Below are 17,107 nucleotides of genomic sequence, written 5' to 3'. Positions count from 1 at the left end.
AAGTTCTAACAAATGTTTGATGACAAAAAATGTTACATATAATATCTGGTAGAAATATATTATCGATTTTACGTCATCAAACATTTGTTAGAACTTAAACATTACTGGAAATAGAATGACAATAGATTAAATAACGTAGATATGTTACATACAATATTGTACGTCTTATAAAAAGTCTGCATACTGCTTTAGATCTGGATTTAAGTATTCCAGACTAATTCAGATTTAAAAAGCATTATGCAAATAGCAGCCTCATAGAACCCCATCATTACACACCTCTCTGTCAGCTTTCGATAAATCTCTGGAGCCTACTGTCCACTTGAAATAACACGTCTTGATGTATGTCGCATTTTGAAGAGCTTTTTCACCAGCCGTGCATGGAGACCTACAAAAACAGACTTAATGCACTTGAAGGTGTAATGTGTATGGTGGGCCTGATGGTGGAACTTACTATATAACATGGTTTCCATACTCATCACAAACTTGATTTTTAGTTATTAGTAGGAGACTGGGTCCCAAAGCATTCTGGAAAATATTATTACAGAATATTTATCATGGTTTTTGTGATATCATATCAACTGTGAACAGAGGAGTTCCATTGAAAAAGGTTAACGTTTCAAAGTAGGAAGCCCCCTTAATCAATGCTCCACTTCCCCCAGGGTTGGTGTTCGCCTTACACCACATAATTATGAAGGGTCATATGTGATGCGATCAAGCAAAATCAGTCGGAACTCGGAAATATTGATTTTGAGATATAGCCAAACAAAGGAATTATTTTCTTTTGTTTCTTGATGTTTTGGAAACTCTTTAATTACTCATATCGTTGGAACTGATTGTTCAATTTAAATAGGGCTTTCTGCCAAATGCAGCTTTGTAAATGTTTTTTACTCTAATATAAGAAACTGAAAATTTATTATTTCCGAGTTCCGACTGATTTTGCTTGATCGCATCACATATAAAGACAAGAAATCAACATTGAATGAATGACATTTGACCAAGATCAAAATCATTGTTTTCAAGAGATACTAAACTATTCAGCCAAAAGTTATTCCTAGATTTTGGCTCTCTGTGCATTCCAAAATCAGTTTTGAACTGAAATAGCTATTGATATATAATATAATAACTAATTAACATAATGTGACAAAAATCTGGTCCATGGGGGACAAAAGGTAGTAAATTTGAAATTGAGATCAAGGCAAAAATACTTAGTAAAAAAAAATACATTTAAGAAAATACACATCACAAACTTCAGAACTTTAAAACCAAGTATGCTAGACATTCAGTGTATGATGGTCTAATATGTTTTTACAAGGCAATAATTATACTCACCCAATTTTCAAAAATGCCTCCTTTGGCAAAATTGGACCAGATCAGATCACAAATTACCTAATCTAGTATTTTTCCTAGGAGTTCTTTCATATACACATGTTCATACATTCTGTAAAGAGTTTAAAAAACTTTCTTTTCATGTTTTGGTCTGCACAAAATGGGATAACTGCATGGATTAATTAGCAATTTTTTATATTTATGAGCTAAAATTCAAGCAGTGCTCGAAATACCAAGTGCATACATGCACAGATGCATGTAACTTTGACTCTGTGCATGTAGAATTTTGCCTGTGCATGTAAAATTTTGTGAAAATCAGCCAATTTTTAGGGAAAAAAATCAGAGTTGTGCATGTAAGTTTTATTTTGTATTTTGACCCCTGATTTCAAGCTTTGTTTCATATTACAATCATTGTCAATATTTTCGTTGACCCACCTGTTTGTAGCTGGAGTCCTAAGAACTTGTACTGATTATCTAATTAATACATTAAATGATTTCAAATATTTTGGTCTTGAAATAACAAGCTCACAGAGGCAGTCACTTTAGTAGCAACCATAACAATCAGCAAAAACAATTGCAGAAAAAACAAATGTTGGGTCCCATGGAACCCCTCCTTAATTGGCTAGGTCCCATGCACCCCCCGGCTAATGTCAAAATGGTTCAGATATGACGACACTTAATTAGGGTAGTAAATTGTGTGCACCTGTGTTGTGTGCTGAAAATATTTGCCACTTTTCCTCTTCCATATCTCAAGCAAATTAACTGTGTGCAAAATTATATGCAAAACAGAATCAATAATGGGATATTCCAGTTGTGATCCACACACCCCCTGTGTAAGACATGACCTCAATTTCCCACAAAGGGAGTGGGTGTGAACCATTCAGGCATTCAGGTAATCCTCCCGGGGGGCACTCAACTTTGGAGGTGACGCGTATGTAGGGCTGTTAAGACCCCTTTTTCAGCATCGCTGTCACCCAAAGACCCCATATTTTTTTTAACACATGCTTCGCTCCAGCTCTGTCACCCGAAGACCCCTATTTTTCCATTTGATCTGTCACCCAAAGACCCTTACAAGTTCAATTTGAACAGCAACTTTCATTTATCACTGATTTTGTTACTTATTTAGAAAAAATAAAGAAATTTGAAGCCATTTAGAACTAGAAATTCGATTTTCGAGGTTTTTGTGGCGCTGTTTTGGTTCTCACCCAAAGATTCCATTTAAAAAAAGGTCACATTCTCACCCAATGACCCCATATTTTTTACATTTTGCTCTCACCGAATGCCAAAAATCATGCTCTCACCCAATGACTCCATATTTTTTACATGTTGCTCTCACCGAATGCCCCTTAGTGCTTGAAAGCGCCAGCCTTATATATATCCATTTCAAATTGAAGTGCCCCCCCCGGATCCTCCCCCCCACCCCCACCCCCCCCCCACACACACACACACACACAGACCATAGATCAGGTGTTGCATGAATTTCAACTGGAATAGCCCGATGTTGCACAGGGGTGTGGGCAAAAACCTTCAACCCTGGTAGGTAAGGACCGCCTGATTAAAATGTACCCAAATAGGCTACAGTTTCATGTTTTTGGTTTAAACAGCGCCAAAGTTTCTTCATCCCTGGGAATTCCATTTATATTTCATGTACAACTTATCAAGCAAATGCTTAATAATTATTGAAAAAAAACCAATAATGGTAACAATTTTTATACAAAACTGCCATCATCTGAAATATTTCATATTGATTTCCAATTGAGTTCCACATGTCAGCATGTTCAAATCGTAGCCATCTGATTTGGACTTTAGACCTTTGATTCACTGATGGTATACAAAATAGTATAGTTAATGATTACAATTCCGTTCTGTTGCAATTTAAGCTTACAAATTGTTCAAATGTACACAACGCTAAAGTAAAAAGTGAACGCTATGGCAACACATGTTAAGAATAACTTTGAAATTGATTTGATCCTATTCAAAGAACATTAATAAAGTGATGATAGGGAGACCATGTAAATAATGCAAGGTACGTAACTTGTGAATAAACGATGACTTATCTTTACTAATATTAGATAGCAGAGAGTATCATTAGTCTTAAGTGTAAGCCTGGAGTTTTCTGTGTTGCAGATTTTCCACACACACAAAAACAACAGAATTACGATGAAATGTAGAAAACACAGTTTTCAGAAAAAGAGAATAAAAAACATACAAAAATTCACTAACAACTGAAGATGATAAGATGGCCTATCAATTAAAATAATAATATTACAATCGGCTTCAAAATGTAACATATTCAAGAATGTTTTACCCTACAATGTGGACTCTACATCAGGTAAAAATCGTAAAATAAGCTTTTTGCAAAAAAAGTGAAAATTCAGAAAATGCAAAATTTAAAAAGTGGAAGATAGAAGAATTCAACATTTATAAACCAGAAAATTCTGGGCTGTATACTCAAATGTCAATAGTAGATATCAAACTTGCATGAAGAAAAAAAACAACTGAAAGGCAATATCGCCATATTGTGCTCTATGAATTATATTTTTTCATCATGTATAGTTTGCAAATTGACTTTAAAAAATGACTATGCTTTGTCCTGGCATGTGTTTAAAACAAACAGTACTTCAAAAACCGGCATTCCTTTTGAAATTACAAGGTGTATATTTTCATCCATACAAATTCGTATAATGTATGAATTTCCTGTTTAATTTACATAACACCCAGTGTTTTGATAAATACCTAAATTCCAACTCTCTAAATGTATAAAAGTGACACATTTTACAGATTGCTAACAGCGATCGCTTGATTTGAATGAATGAATTGCATTCCTTGTTCACTCTTTCCAGATTGATTTCATCTCTTCCCAGAGTGAAATCTCTTGCCATTTAACTGTATAGGCAATCTTTTGTCACTCATGCACTCTTGTTCACTTCTTTACATAAAGCTAAAAAAAAAGTTATGTCTCAAAGCCCAGGCACGCGTTCGTTTTTTTTTTTTTAGTGCATCCATGTCAGCTGAAATGGCAAATTCATTTTTTATTTCCCCCTTTTTTATTGATTTTTTGCCTTAAACTCATGAAATTCTGCGACAAATTTGGAAGAAAAGTTACTTGATTTGATACTTACATTGTTTAGGTATTAAAACAATTGATATTTGTACTTCAATTGTGTAAATCAACCACAATTTTATGCTGTGTACTTTTCAGCACTCGAAAATGACATCTTAATTCAGTAATTCTTTAGTTATAAAAAAATCATTAAAAAAAACACTTTGAGACATAACCTTTTTTTAGCCTAAAGAGAGTAATATAAATTTATTGTTTGTATCAAATCTTTTAAGAATTCAATCAGATACATCACATGTTGAATCCAAAGGAATTCAATAATTCTGTACAATTTAAGCAAAAGATAGAGAAACAGCAATACACAATTAAAAAATATATTGCCACAAATACAGTGCAAAATTAGCTCACCAGGTGAATAATAAATAATGCTGAATTTTTAATAATGGCACTGCTAGTTGGAAAACCAAGTAGGTTAACAGGTTTTGATGACAGCATATATTTGTCACAGTTTACTTTATACAGTTTAAAAGGTTATAAGCAAAGTGAGTGTACATTCAAAGACAACATCCTGAGTGTGCAGTTTATTTGCTATCTTCAGAAGATAGCAAAGCAGATTTAGCTTCCTTCAGGAGGATGGCACAGAAGATCTGTGTAATTTTCAACAGATAGCATAATGTGATTGACAGAGCAAGTTTTGATCAAAGTAAACTTGTATATCTCCAATATAGATAACATGATAGATTGTACCATATTCAGTGTAAATAACATAGAGTTTGACCTTTTCATTATTAAATTTCACTATCTTCAGTAGATAGCATAAATACATAGCCACCTTCAGCAGACAATAGAATTACTATGAAGTAAACTTTACAATCTTCAGTTCTTCAGAATATAACAGTAAATTTTGTTGGACATCCCTTTAAACGATTTCTTATTTGTTTTGTAATTTCAATTGTTACGACGTTCTTTGAGTGACTTCATTTTTGTGTGATTGCATACACTTCTGGCCTGAGGTGCTAGAAGCCATTTTGTATCAATTTACAGCTTCCTTTTAACTTCCATAATTAGTAAAGTTACTGCTGTGTACTGTTAAAAGTGCAGTATTTATTTGACACTGTATATATCTATAATTTTCATAGTCACAGTGTCCAATTGGCCATAACTGATGAATATTGCTTCGTGGGTTTAATAGAAGAGTAACAATACAATAAATAGTAACATAAAATTGTGACATTTTTAATTTGACACTTTTAAGAAAATGAAAAAATGGAACAAAATTTCATGTTTTAGTGATTGCACTTAATGGTTGCCATGAGCATGGGATGTGTCTCCAGCAAACTCAATTTCATGCAACCGAAGTGGTTTATTTATAGCATTGTTAATGTGCACTCTGTTAAATGTCAGATACGGAAATCTTTGAAATTATTACACTAAGTATTCAGACAAGAGGAAATGTAAATTTTTTATTGGATAAAAAAAATGTTATTTCTTTGAGTTTATTATGTGAACGTGATTATGGAAAATAATTTGTTTGACATTTGGCTCTGTTTTTTGCTCAATTGCATTACCAACTTGGTTATATTGAGCATGACGAGTTCTACTTTTCTCAAAGCAGTTCAAGTACCTTGTTACTGTAATTATCATAGTGTTGCATACAATGATTATTGCTGCTTAGTTTGCAATAATTAGCACAGTTTCCGCCTGGTTATTTATCATTTCCACAGTTTGCTGCAGACCTGTTGGTGGGTGTAGAATAGTTGATGGAGCCTCCTATGCGAAAAAAGCATGGTTGAACTATGGTTAACCATGGTCAACCATGGTTCAACCATGGGTTTTGACCATGGTCAAACCATGGTCAACCATGCTTTGAAAAATGGCACCACGGCCAGAGACCATGGTCAACCATGGTTAACCTTTTGACCATGGTCTATCTAAAGTGACCATGGTCAACCATGGTTAAAACTTAGCATGTTTGACCATGGTTGAACCATGGTCAACCATAGTTCAACAACCAGGGTTTTGACCATGGTCAACCATGTTTTTGACCATGGTCAACCATGTTTTTGACCATGGTCAACCATGTTTTTGACCATGGTCAACCATGTTTTTGAAAAATGGCACCACGGCCAGAGACCATGGTCAACCATGGTCTATCTAAAGTGACCATGGTCAACCATGGTCAAAAATTTGCATGTTTGACCATGGTTAACCATGGTCAACCATGGTTCAACAACCGTGGTCAACCATGGTCAACCATGTTTTGACCATGGTCAACTATGGTCAACCATGTTTTTGAAAAATGGCACCACGGCCAGAGACCATGGTCAACCTTTTGACCATGGTCAACCTTTTGACCATGGTCTATCCAAAATGACCATGGTCTATCCAAAGTGACCATGGTCAACCATGGTCAAAACTTTGCATGTTTGACCATGGTCTACCATGGTTGGCAGTGGTGCCATTTTTCAAAAACACGGTCAACCATAGTCAATATGATCATGTTTAACCATGGTTGACCATGGTCAAATTGTCCATATTTGACCATGGTCAAGCATGGTTAACTTTTGACCATGGTCAACCATGGTCAAAACTGTTCATGTTTAACCATGGTTGGCAGTGGTGCCATTTTTCAAAAACATGGTCAACCATGGTCAAATTGTCCATGGTCAACCATTCATTCATTCATTCATTCATTCATATTTTATTTCCATAAAAATCAAAGACATTACATAAAAATATATATAAACACGGTACATATGGAGGAAAAGGCTGGAAGACCAAAAAGGTCTGAAAGTTAGCCTTTCCCTGAATCAAATGAAATTAACAAAATAAATCAACATCACATAACATAACCAAAAGACAGGGAATGGGGGGGGTGCTCACGGAAAAGATTAATTATATATAGAGATCAGTTTTGTTTTGAATTGATTGCGGAAATGTTTAACAGATTTTGAAGCTTTCAGATTTTTAACCATGGATGACAATGGTGCCAACAACTCCTCCTATACCTTTGTACAGGAGCCAACCGTTGTAAATAATCCGTGATGAATCCACACTTTTACTCAGTGTATAGCGTGAACGCGAAGCGAGACTACAGCGTTACGCGAGAGCGCCAAAATTCGTCATGCCTGGAACCTTTGTGCGTATGCAAGCTTAGAAGTTGAATTCAGTGTCTTTTAGGTAGCGGCTAAACTTTGCCGTTTTATTCTATAGCGTTATTGCTGATATTAACAGAGAAATCATCGAAGTTTTTGTAAGGCTTAGTGACAATGATTGGCTGACATTCCTCGTAAAATAATCGTGAATTATACGATCTTTAGCTTCTTGTCGTTGTTGAAAGGGATTCAATCATGTTTCACCGTTGTTCATCACCGTTTAACAACTCGCGTCCGGTGCGTCTACGTGGTTTACTTGATTTCAAAACCATAAAACACTAGTACCGTAACATTTATTTTGGGGTTAATTACATCATCAGGTGGGGCTTTAAGTAACCATGTTAACTGTAAACCGGCCTGCTTCACTAGTTATACTACACATACACAATCATATCATGATTAGCATAGAATAATAATATTAATATGTATCATTGACAGAGCCATCAATTTGTGGCATGAGATGTTCTAGAGTCATTATTATCCATGTTATCATGTCTTGATCTCTATCTGGTGTTTCCATGAAGAGTCAGCTGTAGCTTGTCGAACAGATAATGCATGCATGCAGCTCGCGTTTTGTGCACAATACTCAAAAGTCATGTCATGACAGAAATACCACAGCTAGCTTTAACTTGCTTGAAGTCTACAGTTTTTACTCACTGCTTAAGCTTAACAGTTGTTTGGGATGTTTCCATACCAACTTCACCTCCAGTGGGTTCCTCAATAACTGATAAGTCTTTCAATTGAAACTCTTGCATTTATTCTGCAAATGTTAGATGTAAGAACGGAAACAATCTCAGCACATGTGTGCCATCCGTTTTGCTCATGCAGGCTGCCATTTTGATCTCCTACTGTATCCAGCCTGTAGGCAATTAAGCCTGTCTCCCATGGTCAGGTGAGGTGATGACCATGGCTGACCATGCTCAGCCATGCTAAAGCATGGTTGACCATGGTATACTTGAAGTAACCATGGTCAACCATGGTCAGGTGAGGTGATGACCATGGCTGACCATGCTCACACATGCTAAAGCATGGTTGACCATGGTATACTTGAAGTGACCATGGTCAGGTGAGGTGATGACCATGGCTGACCATGCTCACCCATGCTAAAGCATGATTGACCATGGTATACTTGAAGTGACCATGGTCAACCATGGTCAAGTGAGGTGATGAACATGGCTGACCATGCTCACCCATGATAAAGCACGGTTGACCATGGTATATTAAAAGTGACCATGGTCAACCATGGTCAAGTAAGGTGAAGACCATGGCTGACCATGCTCGGCCATGCTAAAGCATGGTCGACCATGGTATACCATGGTGACCATGGCAACCATGGTTGACCATGGTCAAGCCACCATGGCTGATCATCGCTGACCATAGTTAACCATGGTCAACCATGTTTTGACCATGGTTGACCATGGTTGACCATGCTAGCACGGTTGACATTTCGCCTAGGTTGTCTTTGTTATTTTTAAATAATGGGATTAGATTAAAATTTATTCCCATTCTATTTCCAGTAATGTTAAAACTTCTAACAAATGTTTGATGATGTGAAAACGGTATTGTATTTTCATTAGACATTCTACATGACATTTCATCAATTTTACGTCATCAAACATTCGTTAAAAGTTAAACATTACTGGTAATAGAATGGGACTAGATTAAATAATGAAGACATTCTGTTCAGAGTCTGTATGGCGACCCTGAAAAGCTAGAATGAACTGGTTTGCTAAAACCATGTTGTTGAAAGTATTATTATTTTTAGTTGTAACAGGATTACTTATAAATTGAATGAGTAATTTGCAGTTTCTATAAGTACATGTTAGAACAGGTTGATCGATATTATATTTCCACCAGGACATTCTACATTTTATCGCTTTTATGTCATCAAACATTCGTTAGAAGTTAAACATTACTGGGAATAGATTATATAATATAATGAAGACATGTTGCATTGAATATTCTACATCAAATACTCAGAGTCTGTATGGCCCTGAGTTTTAACTGACTTTGGACTTTGGTTTCATGCAGTGATCAGTGGCGATACCTACTGTACATTGTTAAACGCATACTGTATGCATTACATTGCATATTATATAGGCTACCTCATACCACTGTAAAAACTTGGTAGTTAGCATATGTGCTTACTATCAAGCACTTTTAAAAACAAAATTGTACAAAAGTCTGGCACGTACTTTACCAACTGAGTTAATGGGGTTGAGATACAAATTTGCAGGTTTACTTGTCACCCCACCTTTTGGCAAAATTACCAATATTTTGTTCTTTTCAGTCACTTTTTGACAATTCAGGCTGATTGTCCCCCCACATTTCAAGCCGGATTGGCACTAATGCTGCATAAGCTGCTTTCCGCAATATTCAAACAACTGGACCAGTTGAAAATTTCTCTGTTTAGTTTTCTATACTGATTCAACATAATTATAATACAATCATATTTTGATGTATGGTTCTTTGTAGATTCATAAAGTTAAGAAAGATTAACTTTTTTAATATTTCACAAGTGTCATTTTAAATTTTGAAGTAGCTGGTGCATATTAATAATTCTTATTACCATTTTGAATTTTTTTTCTCACAGAAAACTGCTGATGATGTATTTGTGAAGTCCAAGTGAAGCTAGTCAGGAACTCTTGCGGGTATCTACTTGACCTTTGACCCACTATTTGTTAAGATGTATTTCCCAGAAGATGATACTCTCATCATTGAGCATGCTGACATACCGGAGGCCACCGATGAAGAGAAAGAAAAGGATCGAGAAGAGGCCAAGAAGGGCTGGTGCAATGGGAATGTCAACCCGGACCTGCTTATATGTAAAGCATTCTATTTCCTGTTTTATGGTGCTTTTGGAAGTCTGTACCCTCTGCTAGCAGTATACTTCAAGCAACTTGGACTTAGTGCAACACAGAGTGGTGTTCTTGTTGGTATACGACCGTTTGTCGAGTTCTGCTCAGCGCCCATGTGGGGTGGAATAGCAGACACATGGCATAAAGCTAGGGTGATGTTACTATTCTCATTAGCTTCATGGCTAATTTTTACCGAAGCCATAGCGTTCGTGAAACCTGCCGAAAGTACCTGTGTGCTTGTCAATCAAACTAGTCCTCATGGTTCTATAATACTTGTGCCACCGAGTGGACAAACCGTGAAAATCAATCCCAAAGACTATCATGTTGAACATGCAGAAGGTGCTAAACCAATCACGCCTCTAAAATCAGTCAATGTTATTCCGATCTCGACAGACTCAAATAACGTAACGCATCAAGTCAATGCTACTTATCATCAGGATAAGGCACCCAAATCCACCGTGACAATTATAGAATACCTGCCAGAAGATATAGAGTCAATATTTCTTTTACTCTTGCTATTTGTCATCGTTGGCGAGTTCTTCAGTTCACCGACTATCACTCTTGCAGATTCTGCCACTTTGGGATACTTGGGAAGGCATCGCATGGAGTATTACGGTCGTCAACGCATGTTTGGGTCACTAGGATGGGGGATATTTATGCTAGTAGAAGGACTGATCTTGGATAAGACACAAATTGCTAAAACACAGTGCAATGGGGCGGTGGATAGAGTGGAGAAGAACTATTTAATATGCTTCGGAACATACGCTGTACTAATAACATGCTCATTCTTTGTCGCCACACAGTTTCAATTCAAGTATAGTTCCGATCATGAAGATGCAACAGAAATGACAAAGATCAAAGATGCCAAGGAGGGCAAAGATGCTAAAAGCAGCTATGGCAGTATGAAAGAGGAACAGAAGAATGGAACTGATGAAGGTTCAGAGAAGGAGCCTCCAAGTGTCCTTAAAGTCTTAAAGATGTACGCGACAGTTCGCTATGGTTCCGTTCTCTTCATTTCATGGTTTGCAGGATTTGGAGTAGGCTTACTCTTCACATTCTTATATTGGCATTTGGAAGATCTGGGAGGTCCACCATCTTTATTTGGGATCGCTGCGGTTGTGAATCATACTTCAGAAGTGATAGCGTATTTCTTCAGTCATATCGTCATCATGTACCTAGGCTATATTCCTGTATTGTGTCTTGGACTGTTAGCCTTTGCTGTTAGGTTCCTTGTCATCTCTATTCTGGTTAACCCATGGTGGGTTCTGCCTACGGAAGCAATGCAAGGTGAGTCTCAGTCATTTTGTTTGTTTGTTTGTCTGTCTGTCCACCTGTTTAATCGCTTGTGTTTTATTCCAGGGGCGGATCCAGGAATTTTCAATAGAGGGAGCACTGAGCCACCGGCGCTGTCGCGGCGGCTTGGCGCCCACACAAAGTCAGGTGCCGCTCTGCAAATGATACACAAAGTCAGGCGCCGCTCGCCTGAGAGGGGGCGTGCGCCGGGTGCGCCCCCCTCTAAATCCGCCCCTGGATCCATGTTGCTTTTTTGTTTGTGCAATGCATTCTTTTTTTTCTATGGACCTTTTGTTTATTTGCTGCAATATGTTTGCTTTCTCTCTATCAGGTTTCCTTAATTAAAACCTGAGTCTCAAAGCTTGTGAGGAATTGAAAACATAATACAATTTTTTTATGTGTCAGTAGTTCAGTACAGGCTTTGGGACAACACTTTGTGCAAAAAGTATCCAATGTATACTGCAAATGCTGGAATAGTAGACAAGTCACTTAATTGTGCAAAATAATTAATTCTTCTCTATTTTGAAAACTTGACAAACTTGTTGAAAATAGGATTTGATCAGGATAGATCAGATGTGAAATGCTAACTTCTGCGGAAACTATTGATTGATTTTGTATGATTTTGATTTCATTTCGCTTGCAAAAAAACTCTGAAAAATATTTCAGATTTTTTTTTCTTAAACATTTTAAGCATTATTTTTTCTGAATTATAAATCTGGTATAAGCAGCCCCACCAGATATTTGTTGTTGTTTTTTTTTTTTTTTTTTTTTTTTTTTGGGGGGCAAAGTGATCTGGCGAAAAATCTGAAAATTGGATTTTCTATGATCTTTTCCTCCATACAGCGAGACTTGGGCGGGGACTGGGGACCAAGTTCGGGGTGGCAAATGCCCAGCCATGCCATCTCATCCCTATGTCACCACCACTGCACTGGCCTTATTCTCAAACACAAGTTGCAGCAGAGAAAGGAACCTACCAAGACAATCAATTTTATTAATTCTTATCATCTTAAGTATTTTCTGCGGATGAATCAAAAGACAGCAGTCTGATTGCACCTTAATATAATCAGAAAAGTGATGCTGCTGTTAAAAATACATCTTTTTTATTAGCCAAATGCCTTTTTTTAATAACTAAATGTCATTCATTCTTGCCCACACACTTTAAATAGCTCATTCATTTTGTACTTTAGAGCACTGTATGGAACCTGAGAACAAAAATTAATCAGCAAAATGATCAGGAAACTATAGAGATTACCATACATGTGACTAGCTTCATGTTGAAGAATAGTGAATATTATTAATAATCAAAATTATTATTATTTATTCTATCCAGGGTACAGGCCGTAAAATTTCTGTTTGAATTTGATTTTAATAGTGAGAATGTACTTTTGTTGAAGACTCAGTTTCCATATGGTCAATTTGTACTTCTAGGTGTGAACATTTATTATGGTGTGAAACATATGGTATATTTAGTAAGTGGCTGAGCTACCTGATTTGATGTCAGGGAGTCCATAATAAAGAATTGTTATGGAAAATTCCGATTAATTTGGGAACAATGTATTGTTCTTAAGGTCTCATTGTTCTTAAGATCTAAATATAGGCCTACTGTTTTATTTGAACTCTACAAAATTTCTCATAATTATAATTATCATAATAAATCTAAATGCCATTTCGTTCTATATGACTTTTATTAAGCTTTGATCATTTAATCCTGATTTAATAATCGAAATTGAATTTTATTACGAACTGCCCATTATTATAATTGATGTCTGTTCCTGGTTGCTCTTGAACCGTAGCTACCCTGAATCCTAGAAATCCTACTAGACAGGCTAGTCTACACTCTACAAACCAGGATCTGAAACTGGCATTTGATGTCCAGTGGTATTTTTAAATAAAAACTAAATACACTTTTTAATATATTATGCTTATAGCCAGTAGCTTCACTATCTTTTGTAGCAATTCAGCTGAAAATGTTATGTATACCTAACATAATGGGAATGGCCCAAACCCTACAATTGCTCTCAAAATCAATTCAACTATCTTCTTCTTATGTGAGTGTAATGACAGAAGCCATGATTTTCCAGGTTTTAGCCATTTAATACATGCAGTGTATTTTTTATTATTACTGCATTAATCTTAGATGAAACCACAAATTGCATTTATATTTCTATAGGTCTAGAGGTTCTCAGTTTGAGCATTTTCTCCATCCCAAGATGCGATGTGGCAGAAATTACATCACTTATATCAAGAATGGGATCTCATTTAAAGAACCCATACTAGGCCTATTATTCTTGTGTGTCAGCTTTATTTGTCTCAATATTTAAGTGCAAAAACCACTAGATCATGCTCCCCTCTGACTCACTACAATGTATCCTGATTTGCAATTATACAATCATAATAAATAGATTCAACTTGAATATCCCATTATAAATAGTCCAATAATTGTGACCCAGTGAAATAATTATTAATTTCACTTAATTCAGAATTAATTTCAAATCAGCTACTAAATGGTTTACTCTATCTAACAGTGAAATGTCATTTCCATTTATTAGTGAGCATGATGAAATACACTGCAACATTCTAGTTTGTTGAAAAAGTATAAATTTACCATATCAAAATTGGACACTTAAAGCTATATATAAAGACTATAGATATAAAATAATTGACATGCTGAAAAAAGAGCCATCACTTAAAAATGTTGAACTCTATATCCCTGAAAGTTGTATGTTTGAGATAGGACTGCATGATCATCACTTCACCTCCTACAGCAGGCCAGTTGTCTCCATGCCACTGCAAAGAATAAATTATCAATTGCCATGGCAACAGGTTTATACAAAAGGGATATCACATCACACTAACACACTATGGTGTGTGATGGGACTGATCTGAACTGGAACTGTAGAGACATCACATCTCAGATGCTCTTATCATCAAAATTAGATTATTTAACTTCTTGCATTTCATGATACCTCTATAAATTAATTAAAATTAGTTTCAATTTTGCTTTTTGCTTGTCCTTGCTGTGAAAAAATAATCGAAATTGTAAGGTTATACCACCGATGGGAACAGGTTTTCAACCATGCGGTCAATTCCCTCTGTGCATGACATTTCAAGGAACACATTGTCATTTGATGATGAGGACATCAATGTGGCTATGGGTTGGAAGACAAAAACACTGAATATCCAAACTCTTTGTATGTGATGAAGCTAACCAGGGTTTACAAATTTGGCCATCTGAATCCCAGTGCAACCAGAAATATTTTCCTGATGGGTGGTGAAACATTAATTTTACATTTGTTGCCTAAAATAGTGGGATTTCAATGTTTTTTTTATGACTGGTGGCCAACCAGGAAGGGAGAATTGAACAAACCCCAATGTTTTTTTTGTTTGTTTTTTTGGGGGGGGGAGGAATGTGATTGCATGCATGCCCTCCTTCATTACTGTGGAAAATAGCTTACCAGCCAACCTAGAAAAATTAATTAAAGGTATTTCTTATAGGGTTTAGATTTAGAATACCCTACCATTCATACTTGTGTATGCACCATTTGTTAAAGGAACTCATTGAAAAACCTAGTGGTACAATGTAACATATTCAAAAATAATTCAGCTCCCTCTAGTATTGTGTAAAAACATAGGTTCTCTACCCCTTGGCTACCCCTTGTGATAAATCTGTATTCTGTTACAAATATTTACAAAACCAAAATCAATTCAAACTAGTTGAAGAATTCAGATGCAATAAGCCAAACGTTTGAATCTATGATCAAAAGTGGCACATATTATCTTTATAGATTCTAGATTCTTTATAATAATTTATATCTCAAATTGAGAAAATTGGATATCGGTTTTTATCAATTATTGGAGATTTTTGCCCCAAACAATTTGTAGTTTGGGGCACATAGTATAATCAGGTCAGCTTGTTTCAAATCAATTACTGTACAGCGACAAATGTTTGTATGCTTTTAATTTCCTTGCTTTTCGCAGTGAATTTCAAAACCGTGAATTTAAAAGCCTGCAAAAATATTTTTACCCATATGCTTTAATGTGTATTTGTGTAAATGTTTGCGATCGTGAATATAAAATAAACCGCAAAACTCAAGAACAGTTCAAATCGCGAAAAATTGATACAGAGAAAAAAAAGATCATGGAAAATGGATTCTTTATGAGTTCAGTGACACAAATCCTAATTGATTTTTATAAGTTTCTAATTCCATTCTGGTATTAAAAGTGTCATGTTCAGGAATATTAATAAACACCTCCCTATGTATACTGCTAGAAGCAAAATATGTGTTATCATTTTTCTTGTCAAATATTACAGGGAAAATTAGCTCTGCACTTTGATACACCTGGAGGCAATTTACACAGGATTTTTTAAAAATTTTATTGGAAAATTTGTTTTGTGATGATTGTACAATGCTTTATTAAATGGTTATGCCTTCATATTCTTTGAAAACAAGTAGTTGATTAGATATACAAAATTCTGAAATTAAATGCTAGTTTTCAGCTTGTGAGATTAACAGAATACACTACCGGTACATAAAATGTCTTTCTGAAAATAAATGTTTTAATATTTGCCATAATATTATAAGCTAGGTTAGCTTTTGCCATTTTGCTGTGTTTTCCACATAATGAAAAAAACAACTTACATAGTTTGTGCTGTAGATATAAGAAAGTGGCCAAATCAAAAGAAAAAAATATGAGTGTTTGAGAATTAGATTTTAAAACAAAAAATAAATATATCTTATTTCTTCAGCATTTGAAAAAAAGAAACAGTTGAGTAAAGAAACACTTTCTCCAAAAATTGAAGAAAACAAGTATTTAGGCATGGGCAGGTGTTGGTTTGTCACTTTAGGAGGAAACAATTTTTGTAACCCTAACATATCCCTGCCCTAACAACATGAGAGAAGATGCCCTTCCCCTGTAGCCCCTGTTAGAAGTCTTGCCCCAAAGTCCTGGCTATGCTACTGTGAGGGTGGTTTAGTTACTGGTTGCTTCATGTGCTACCCACCCTACCGGCTGAAGGGGATTGTACCCAGAACCAAAACATAAAGCTTACCAAGTCATTTAAATCATAATTTCTTGGGCTTGCATTGTTTATTTCCAAACCTTTCATTTATTATTTCTATTGGATTGTCTTACGCCCTGCTGTGAATCATGTAGGCCACCATATTATTCATTATTTAAAATGATTAAATATTGAGAGTGATTGCAAGTAAGGTAGGTTTTTTCTTCTTCACAACTTATTTACAAGCTATTACAGTCAAGACACTGGCACTACTTAAGGTTTGAACTGTAACATATGGACCTCAATGCAGCTTTCTGAGATTTCAAATACCGCATTGTATTAGTGAAAGTTGTATAAAATGTGCTATTCTAGCACTGTATTGGTCTTTTGTCTAAAATATTACACATAATAAAAC

General features: G+C 35.7%; 1 protein-coding gene across 3 annotated transcripts in view; it reads left to right on the top strand.

Annotated features, from left to right (window-relative positions):
• The window catches only part of LOC140141937 (major facilitator superfamily domain-containing protein 6-like), an 85,586-nt gene that overhangs the window by 31,102 nt on the left and 37,377 nt on the right, over positions 1–17,107 (top strand). For all 3 annotated transcript variants that reach the window (XM_072163820.1, XM_072163821.1, XM_072163822.1), the window contains exon 2: positions 10,136–11,687. In XM_072163820.1, coding sequence (XP_072019921.1) covers positions 10,229–11,687 — 1,459 coding nt within the window. In that variant the 5' untranslated portion in view covers positions 10,136–10,228. The remainder of the gene's footprint in view (positions 1–10,135; positions 11,688–17,107) is intronic.

Source organism: Amphiura filiformis, chromosome 20, assembly GCF_039555335.1.
Source record: "Amphiura filiformis chromosome 20, Afil_fr2py, whole genome shotgun sequence".
NCBI classification, from domain to species: domain Eukaryota; kingdom Metazoa; phylum Echinodermata; class Ophiuroidea; order Amphilepidida; family Amphiuridae; genus Amphiura; species Amphiura filiformis.
Note: the sequence above shows the minus strand (reverse complement) of the source record. Positions and strands in the feature narration are given on the sequence as shown.